Genomic DNA, 9,856 nt, shown 5'->3' with positions numbered 1-9,856 from the left:
CACAATCTGGACATTTTATCTGCGATTATATAGAAAACGCAGACAAAATCGCAGTTATAGCGATTTTGATGAAAACTAGCCACTGTTTAGCTTGGGATTTCTCAGGAACAGAGGCGTGTAGAAATATACGGTTTGCACCCACCGAGAGCTTAAAGTCTCACCTTTTTAAATGAGCCATTGTATGTGTTCATAGCTATAACACAGAATATGCTGTGGCTGTACAAAAATCATCAACAATGGTCTAGATTGCTGGCACTCTAGGACAAAGCCCCCGAAAACAGCTTGGCATTCAATGAGTTAACGATGCTGTGGTCTGGGTTTGCTGTCTCTTAACTGTGCGGTGGTCTGGGTTTGCTGTCTCTTAACTGTGCGGTGGTCTGGGTTTGCTGTCTCTTAACGGTGCGGTGGTCTGGGTTTGTGCCGCAGTCCCTGACCCTCCGGAGAAGCTGCAGCTGGCGTGCGTTAAGGCCGAGGACGGGACCGTGCTGGTGTCCTGGGGCCCTCCTGCCGAGTCCCACGGCCTCATCCGCGAGTACCTCGTAAGTGACCGAGAGCTGAAGCGCACATGTAAAACCACATGTCCTATCAGCCTTATTTTATGTGCTAATATATATTTTGAAATATTTTCTCCATATATGTGTGGAATATATGGGGTGCATGTAGATTGTATGCTGAATGCTGAAATATAAATTGGTCCCATCATAGCCACACTTTGTACTGTGTGTGTGTAGATAGATAGATACTTTATTGATCCCCAGTGTACAGTATGATGTTGTTGGAAGGCATTTAGTGTTTGTGTGTGTATTAGTGTGTAGTCAATGAAACAAGGGGCTACCTGCGTGTATATCATTGTGTGTGTGCGTGTGTGTGTGCGTGTGTGTGTGCGTGTGTGCGTGCGTGCGCGTGCGTATATCATTGTGTGTGTGTGTGTGTGCGTGTGCGTGTGCGTGTGCGTGCGCGTGCGTATATCATTGTGTGTGTGTGTGTGTGCGTGTGCGTGTGCGTGTGCGTGCGCGTGCGTATATCATTGTGTGTGTGTGTGTGCGCGCATGTGTGTGTATATGTGTGTGTGTGTGTGCGTGTGTGTGTGCATGTGTGCGCGCACGTGTGTGTGTGTGTGTGTGTGTGTATATGTGTGTGTGTGTGTGCGTGTGTGTGTGCATGTGTGCGCGCACGTGTGTGTGTGTGCGCGTGTGTGTGTGTGTGCGTGTGTGTGTGTAGGTTGAGTACAGCAAGAAGGGCAGTCCTGAGTGGTTCTCTCAGCGCTGCACTGGCATCAGCACAGAAGTGAAAAACCTGGAGCCTAGCGCCCTCTACAGGTTCAGGGTGGGTGCTTCATCTTCCCATCTCACCAGTCCAACAGGAGTCCTGCCGCAGAGGAGGCTGCATGCTTAGCTATAACCATCCTCCCTCTCAGTCCCGCATATACCCACTCACTACTATAACAACAACAACAACAACAACAACACATGGTGTTTATGTAGCGCTTTTCAAGCATATTGGTGTGAAACTGCAGTCCAATATATTTATGGGATACGTGAAGTTGTGATAGAAACCTTCCTCATTAACTAGACTGTGTTTAGTCCGTTTGGGCCACCTCTTCACGTGTCTGGGTGTGTGTGGGGAGTGTGCAGAGTGACCCCATTTTAACTGGACTGACTGTGACTCCACACAGGCAGCTGCGGTCACCGGGCGGGGAGTGGGAAATTGGACTGCCCTGAAATCCATCGTCCCTCAGAAAGGTGAGACGAAGCTCTTACTGCATCCATAGTCCTTACTGGACATGCTTTGTTCCTAGATACACTAGTTTTCCTGTTGTGTGACAGAAGTACACACTCCATCAATCCGTGTTTTAGAGAGCAGTAGATAGTTTGTCCTGTTGTTAACCCGTGTTATAGAGAGCAGTAGATAGTTTGTCCTGTTGTTAATCCTTGTTATAGAGAGCAGTAGATAGTTTGTCCTGTTGTTAATCCGTGTTATAGAGAGCAATATATAGTTTGTCCTGTTGTTAATCCGTGTTATAGAGACCAGTAGATAGTTTGTCCTGTTGTTAATCCGTGTTATAGAGACCAGTAGATAGTTTGTCCTGTTGTTAATCTCTGTTTTACAGTAGAGAGCAGTAGATAGTTTGTCCTGTTGTTAATCCGTGTTTTAGAGAGCAGTAGATAGTTTGTCCTGTTGTTAATCCGTGTTTTAGAGAGCAGTAGATAGTTTGTCCTGTTGTTAATCCGTGTTATAGAGAGCAGTAGATAGTTTGTCCTGTTGTTAATCATCACGCTTCTCTTCCTCCTCCAGCTCTGCCGACTCCCACTGTGGAACTGGGCACGGTTACCGAGAACACCATGAGTCTGGCCTTCAGCTACGAGGCCCAGTATGAGGTCAGTACAATGAGTCTGGCCTTCAGCTACGAGGCCCAGTATGAGGTCAGTACCATGAGTCTGGCCTTCAGCTACGAGGCCCAGTATGAGGTCAGTACCATGAGTCTGGCCTTCAACTACGAGGCTCAGTATGAGGTCAGTAGGGTTGGTCAGAGGATACAGTAAAGAGCTGTATATATAGGAATAGTATTAGTCGTATTTTGGGTCTTATAGGAATACTAAAAATATTATAGGAATCTTGTAGTATTTCAGGACATACTATAGAAGTACTATAGGATTGTACTATAGGATTGCTATTGAGGGCAAGGATATTATAGAGGTATTACATAATTATACACAACTATAGAACTACTTTGGAAAAAAAGTATAGCCATCTCTCTGTGAGTCTGTTTATGGGTATATCAATGAATTTTCATTTGATATCATATCTTATAAAACTTGATGAGTTGGATGTCTTTGTCCTGTATGTCCACAGGTGAAGCAGTTCATCGTGGTGCTGTCATGGGCGTTTGATGACCATGTGAAGGAGAGCAAGAACTACACAGTTCACGGCAAGACTCTGAAAGGTCAGTTGCGGTCATGCTCATGTTCTACACTTCTATTCTGACTTTCCAGACTTTGGTCTAAGTGCTACTGTTTTTTTTGTGTGTGTGTGGAGTATATTGAGTAATTAAAGTAAATAAACAAGACCCGTATTTAGCACACTATTATCCAAATTAAAATGGACTCGCAGTGGCGGCTTCAGGAATCAAATCTGCTCAAATTGATTGACAGGTGGCGAGGCTGCTGCTGCTGCTTCACCATACCTGCAGTGATTTGTCCGTTCAATATAGACCACACTTTTTTTATTTATATTTTTATTTATTATAGATATAGATCAGACATTTTGAAGCATGTGCTTAATAGTTTCAACTTCAATTGTCACACTGGGTACACATTTAGCGCTAAGGGGATACCCAAATAGTCTAAAGAAAATGGTCATGCTCCTACCCGTGACTGCAACGTTACCAAGTACAATATTAGGCGCTGCTGTGGGTGCACATTGACAATGCGTGTGTGTGTGCGTGCGTGTGCGTGTATGTGTTTGTGTGTGCGTGTGTGTGTGCGTGTGTGTGTGCGTGCGTGTGTGTGTGCGTGCGTGTGCGTGTATGTGTTTGTGTGTGCGTGTGTGTGCGCGTGCGTGTGCGTGCGTGTGTGCGTGCGTGCGTGTGTATAGCGTCCAACCTGACTGGCGGTACGGTGTACGAGGTGGAGGTGTGGGCCCACACGCGTGACGGCGACAGCCCCATGGCTCTGTTCCGCCAGCAGACTGCCGGCATCCAGCCCTACCCCCCGCTGCTCAAGGCCCGCGCGCTCAACCAGAGCACCGTCGACTGCAGCTGGAACTCCTCCTCTGGACTGGTGAGGCCCGCAATGGAGCTGGACTACAACAACAACAACAACAACAACAATAATAACAAGTTGCATTCATGCATTCACTTTATTAAGGCACCCAGAGCTCTTTACAGTGAAGGGGATCCACAATAATCAACAGGAATGTGTAGCACCCACCTGGGTGATGCATGGCGACCATTAAGTGCCAGAATGCTCACCACACACCAGCTTGAGGTGGAGAGTGGTGGAATGTACCAGTCGAACATCCCTAATGATCTCTAAGGCCTGCTGATTGGAGTGTGTGTGTGTGTGGGGGGGGGGTGTCTGTAATGGATAATTATTAATTATAGATTATCTTAGACCAAAGAGCAATAATTTTAAGGGGGTGACTGACTTGGGGGCTTTATGAACACTAGAAATCACAGCGTTAGTCACAGGCTGTAAAGGGTTTCAAATCAGCGCTAGCCACAGGCTGTAGAGTGTTTTTATGTGTATATCATTATCTGTGCAGATGTCTTGCCTTCTAATTTTACGTACTATAAGACTTCTTTGCACTAACATCTTTGGATAAATGTGTACTTACAGCAAAAAGCTTGTCATAGACTGAACTGTGCTTGTGTTCTGGGAGATTCCCTAGCGTGGCCTGCGGCTGTACCCAGTACAACAGAGTAATGTGCCCAGACAACATGTGGCCTATTTTCACATTACAACCTGTAATTGGACTGTAATTACCTGGTGCTTCAGTACATCTGAGGAAGAGTGTGTCTAATGGAAGCTCATATACGGTTGGCGGTGTATGAAATAGATGAGATGGGGTGGGATCTAGTGAGATCTAGTGCTATCTAGTGGGATCTAGGGCTATCTAGTGAGGTCTAGTGGGATCTAGTGAGGTCTAGTGAGGTCTAGTGCTATCTAGTGAGGTCTAGGGCTATCTAGTGAGATCTAGTGCTATCTAGTGAGGTCTAGGGCTATCTAGTGAGATCTAGTGCTATCTAGTGGGATCTAGGGCTATCTAGTGAGGTCTAGTGCTATCTAGTGAGGTCTAGGGCTATCTAGTGAGATCTATGTCTGGTGCCCCCAAACAAATCACACATAGAGATCTAGGGGTCCTGAGAGGTCCTAGGCTTCCAATGTTTTTTCATAAGTGTATGTGCTCACAAACACAATAATCTGTATGTGTATGAACATAGATGTATGTGCATTTATTTATACGGTGTCCTGTGTGTGTCTGTGTCTGTGTGTGTGTGTGTGTGTGTGTGTGTGTGTGTCTGTGTCTGTGTCTGTGTGTGTGTGTCTGTGTCTGTGTCTGTGTCTGTGTTTGTGTCTGTGTCTGTGTGTGTGTTTCCCTGTACAGACGTATGGTATCTTCTTTGCCACATCCTTCCTGGACCTGTACCACGGCCCTCACAGTGAGACCAGCAGTGGCAGCAGTCTGACCGTCACAGTGGACGCAGATGAGCAGTACCTGTTCCTGGTGAGCCGCACTGCCGTCGCTCAGTTTAAGAGTTACAGGGCGCTATGGAAGAGAGCATGTTCCATCGCTCAGTTTAAGAGTTACAGGGCGCTATGGAAGAGAGCATGTTCCATCGCTCAGTTTAAGAGTTACAGGGCGCTATGGAAGAGAGCATGTTCCATTTCTCCAGTAGCTGAGTGCGCCTGTGGGATTGTATTGGTGTCTTTCAAATTAGATCATTTTTTCACAGCTTAATACCAGCGCTTACTGATATACAGATACAGAGCCATCTTGAGTTGCTGGTGTGCGTTGACTTTTTTTTCAGATTTCACGAATATTCTATGCTGTGTGTGTGTGTGTGTGTGTAGGTCCGGGTGATCTCTCCCTTCCTAGGACCCCCCTCAGCCTACGCAGTGGTCAAGATGATTCCGAGTGAGAGACTTCCGCCGCGTAACCTGCACAAGGTGCGCGTGGACTTGACCCAGGCTACCCTCAAGTGGCAGCCCCCCTATGACTCTCCAGGATCCCCCCTGGTACGGCCAGTGACCATTATACTGTCCATGTCTAACAATATCTTACCTACTTCATTATTCATGAATTAAGTGATAAGGAGACCGAGTTCTGTTCACTGACACCATCTGAATGCGTGTCCGTCTGTGAAGACCTATGCAGTGCACGTGCGAGACAGCGTGCGCAAGACGGAGCGCAGCTACAAGCTGACCACCCAGAACAACACGGTGGAGTACCGCCTGAAGGGACTGGAGCCGGGCGGACACTACGTGGTCACCGTGAGGCTGCGCAACATGAGCAAGGAAGCCACCTACACCCTCAACACAGGTACGGCCACCCGGCTACTCACCTACACCCTCAACACAGGTACGGCCACCCGGCTACTCATCTACACCCTCAACACAGATACGGCCACCCGGCTACACACCTACACCCTCAACACAGGTACGGGCCACACACCTACACCCTCAACACAGGTACGGCCACCCGGCTACACACCTACACCCTCAACACAGGTACGGGCCACACACCTACACCCTCAACACAGGTACGGCCACCCGGCTACACACCTACACCCTCAACACAGGTACGGGCCACACACCTACACCCTCAACACTGGTACGGCCACCCGGCAACACACCTACACCCAGGGTTATCTTCAAGAGGCAAGGTGTAGTGGTTTTTGTTGTTTCAAATATTCAAATGACCTAACAATTCTATGAATAAACATCAAACGATAAGAAGCTTTTTGATATGACATCAACAACACCTATTCTCTGTGTTGCCCAAACGTCCACTAAAGTCCGAATGTTACCAGGCAGCCTCGGGCCCCTCCCTCTTATGATGGCACTTTGCACCTCAATGGTGCTGTATGAAATGCGACGCAAAGTCGAATTCTGTCGCAAAAACATTGCTGTCGTAGCATTCAAGACAACAACAGAATTCTCCACACAGCCCCTATAAACGCAGCATTGGATGTGTTACCACACAAGACTGGAGCATCCGGCACACTTGAACAGCACAACAGCAGTGGATTTCTTGTGCACAGCACAGACATGATGCCAAATTGTCTCCCAAATGAGCAGCTACTATTTAGTTCCTATTGGCATACTGCTCTAGCAGCGTGTGGCCATCTTCAGAGCGTTAGGGGTCAAGTTCTAGAATCAGCTCTGGGTCCTAAGAGTCCAGTCTCTGACCTGTTGTGTGTGTGTTCCGTCTCTGAGCTGTGTGTGTGTGTGTGTGTGTGTGTGTGTGTGTGTGTGTGTGTGTGTGTTCAGTCTCTGACCTGTTGTGTGTGTGTTCAGACTCTGACCTGTTGTGTGTGTGTTCAGTCTCTGAGCTGTTGTGTGTGTGTGTGTGTGTGTGTGTGTGTGTGTGTGTGTGTGTGTGTGTGTGTGTGTGTTCAGTCTCTAAACTGTTGTGTGTGTGTGTGTGTGTGTGTCCTTGTTAGTCCCCCTGCCCGCTCCTGAAGCGCTGAAGATCCTGAACGAGCACGACCACATCTTCCTCTTCTGGAAGAGCCTAGCCGTGAAGGAGAAGACCTTTAACGAGAGCCGGGTGAGTGACCAGTCTCTCTCTAACGAGAGCCGGGTGAGTGACCTGTCTCTCTCTAACGAGAGCCGGGTGAGTGACCAGTCTCTCAACCAAGTGCATGCTCGCATACTTGTTCGTTTAAAATAGTTTAATAGTTTTCTGTAAACCCCAGATTTTATTATTTATTTATGTTGCCCAAATTGGTCATGCGGTATAATGTTTTGGTGTTATTAGATATTATTATTATTATTCAAATTAAGTTTAATTGAAGTAATATTATTTGGCTGCCAGTGCTAAACATGACCTGGGTGATGCCTCAGGCCTGGGCTAGTGGTGTCCAGTCCGTTCTGATTGGAATGTGCCGTGTGTCTGTTTTCTACTCCTTCCTGGACACGTGTCCCCACGCGCAGGGTTATGAGGTGCACGTGTACGACAGCGTGACCAACTCCACCACCTGCCTGGGCAACACCACCGAGACCTTCCTGCGCATCAACAACCTGCTGGCCCAGCACAACTACACGTTCTCCGTGCGCGCCCGCTGCCTCCTCAATGGTCAGCTCTGTGGGGAGCCGGCCCTGCTGCTCTACAACGACCCTGATGCCCCCGCAGGTACCCCTGGACATGGCACACCTTGCAGGGCACACCTTGCATAGCACACCTTACATGATGGCACACCTTATATGATGGCACACCTTACAGGGCACACCTTGCATAGCACACCTTACATGATGGCACATATAGAAGTTGTTGGTTGTTTGGCCGTTGTGGGAACTCCCCTATCTAGTAACACAGTGAATGTAACACCTTTGCGTGTGTGTGTTGCGTGCGTGAAAGCAGGTCCAGACGATAGTCGTGCCCAGTCGGGTGAATGTAACACGTTTGCGTGTGTGTTGCTTGTGTGTGTTGCTTGTGTGTGTTGCGTGTGTGTTGCGTGTGTGAAAGCAGGTCCAGACGATGCGCGTGCCCAGTCGGGTGGTGCGGGGGACGCGGCGGCAGTGGTGGTGCCCGTGCTGTTCCTGCTGCTGCTGGGGCTGTGTGGCGGCCTGCTGCTCCTCTACCTGCGCCACCGCCGCCTCCAGCACAGCTTCACCGCCTTCGCCAACAGCCACTACAACTCACGCCTGGGCTCCGCCATCTTCTCCTCAGGGGACGAGCTGGGTAAGACTGCCCAGGGGTTATGTGTCCTCACTCCCTCTCTCCCTCCATCTCTCTCTCCATCTCTCTCTCCCTCTCTCTCTCTCTCTCTCCATCTTCTCCTCAGGGGACGAGCTGGGTAAGACTGCCCAGGAGTTATGTGTCCTCACTCCCTCTCTCTCCCTCTCTCTCCCTTTCTCTCTCTCTCTCTCTCTCCCTTTTTTTCTCTTGCTCTCTGTTCCTCTCTCAAGTGTGTGAGTGTGAGTGTGAGTGTGAGTGTGAGTGTGAGTGTGTGTGTGTGTGTGTGTGTGTGTATGTTTACTAGCTTGCTGGGCTGTACTGGGTGAAAGTGCTGTTTCATTGCATGACTTAAGCATACAATGATCTTTAGCAAACTGCTAGTGTTTGCTGAGCCGATTCAGCAGAGTGTAGGAGCTGTATATAAACTTCTTTAACATGCACAGCAGGATATCTTTCCATACATGTCACTTTTTATACACCGTAAGCTCTTGTGATTGGAGAGCTTATTCTCTTTGCAACTGACTGATCTACATCACTCTTCTTCATCCCCCAGGCGATGATGATGAAGATGCACCCATGATCAGTGGCTTCTCCGATGATGTTCCCATGGTGATAGCGTAGCAGGATTATCCTCCTCCTCATCCTCCTCCTCATCCTCCTCCTCCTCATCATCATCATCATCAACATTCTCGCTCCTCACTACCCCCCCCCTCCTCCTCCTCTACAACACACACACACACACACACACACACACACACACAGATATGCCCCACCCCTATTCCCTGGGTGCTTGTGCCAAGAGGTTAAACTTAACTGATGGGAGCTCCAAATCACATCTCCATCACCCAACCAAACACCTGATGGAAGCCGTTTCCAGTTTCAGGAGCAAAGGGAGAATGAGCGGAAGAAAGATATTTTTAAAAGAAAATACGAAAGATGCACTTTTTTTGGATGCGCAATAAATTATTTTTTTATATGGGTAATAGACTTTCTGGGGGTTAGAAAAAGCAAACTGTGAAGGAAAATTGAGTTTGTCAGGGATGATTTAAAAAAAGCCCTGTTGTACTATAAAGTGATTCTGTCTCAAGACCTTGCATAGGCCTAAAGCCAAACTTAGTAAATAGCTACCGGAAGAACCAACTCATCATGAGAACTAGAGTAGTTAGCAAAATGGCAAACCCAAAAAATTTCATTTATGAATGTACAGCTGAAATAAGACATGAATACTTTGTGAAAGGGAAATGGGTACGTCTTGTTGGCACTTAGTACTTGCACAGATTTAATTGTTTTTTAAGTTCTTAATTTGTATCACTGTGTGCCGGTAATGTAGAAATAACATGAATTTACCTATGGTACCTTGTAAGAATTTGCGTTTTTAGATTTGTTGGTTCCCAATATGACATGACTTACATAATGCAGGTGTGTTAAACTGTTACTTTTTCTTAATTGTTTT

The 9,856-nt window shown here is 47.6% G+C and overlaps 1 protein-coding gene and 1 long non-coding RNA gene across 4 annotated transcripts in view; one reads left to right on the top strand and one right to left on the bottom strand.

The window, feature by feature from the left end:
* sorl1 (sortilin-related receptor, L(DLR class) A repeats containing) overlaps positions 1 to 9,619 on the top strand; it is a 58,628-nt gene extending 49,009 nt beyond the window's left edge. The window contains exons 29-41 of the mRNA XM_042067378.1: positions 427 to 539; positions 1,222 to 1,326; positions 1,676 to 1,742; positions 2,296 to 2,378; positions 2,854 to 2,944; positions 3,595 to 3,779; positions 5,107 to 5,226; positions 5,574 to 5,738; positions 5,868 to 6,042; positions 7,166 to 7,272; positions 7,659 to 7,857; positions 8,194 to 8,406; positions 8,957 to 9,619. Coding sequence (XP_041923312.1) covers positions 427 to 539; positions 1,222 to 1,326; positions 1,676 to 1,742; positions 2,296 to 2,378; positions 2,854 to 2,944; positions 3,595 to 3,779; positions 5,107 to 5,226; positions 5,574 to 5,738; positions 5,868 to 6,042; positions 7,166 to 7,272; positions 7,659 to 7,857; positions 8,194 to 8,406; positions 8,957 to 9,024 — 1,691 coding nt within the window. The 3' untranslated portion in view covers positions 9,025 to 9,619. The remainder of the gene's footprint in view (positions 1 to 426; positions 540 to 1,221; positions 1,327 to 1,675; positions 1,743 to 2,295; positions 2,379 to 2,853; positions 2,945 to 3,594; positions 3,780 to 5,106; positions 5,227 to 5,573; positions 5,739 to 5,867; positions 6,043 to 7,165; positions 7,273 to 7,658; positions 7,858 to 8,193; positions 8,407 to 8,956) is intronic.
* On the bottom strand, positions 6,080 to 6,398 carry LOC121687919. Of its 3 annotated transcripts, XR_006024452.1 has the most exons (4): positions 6,317 to 6,398; positions 6,246 to 6,284; positions 6,175 to 6,213; positions 6,080 to 6,142 (listed from the first exon to the last, which is right to left on the bottom strand). It is a non-coding gene; the product is annotated as an uncharacterized LOC121687919 (long non-coding RNA). The 3 variants fall into 3 exon arrangements; XR_006024451.1 differs by lacking the exon at positions 6,175 to 6,213 and having other exon boundaries at positions 6,110 to 6,174; positions 6,214 to 6,284; XR_006024450.1 differs by lacking the exon at positions 6,080 to 6,142 and having other exon boundaries at positions 6,147 to 6,213.
* Positions 9,620 to 9,856: the final 237 nt, after the last annotated feature.

The sequence above is a fragment of the Alosa sapidissima genome, chromosome 17, assembly GCF_018492685.1.
Source record: "Alosa sapidissima isolate fAloSap1 chromosome 17, fAloSap1.pri, whole genome shotgun sequence".
Classification (NCBI taxonomy): Eukaryota; Metazoa; Chordata; class Actinopteri; order Clupeiformes; family Clupeidae; genus Alosa; species Alosa sapidissima.
The sequence above is the reverse complement of the archived record's forward strand: the minus strand, read 5'-3'. Positions and strand labels throughout refer to the sequence as shown.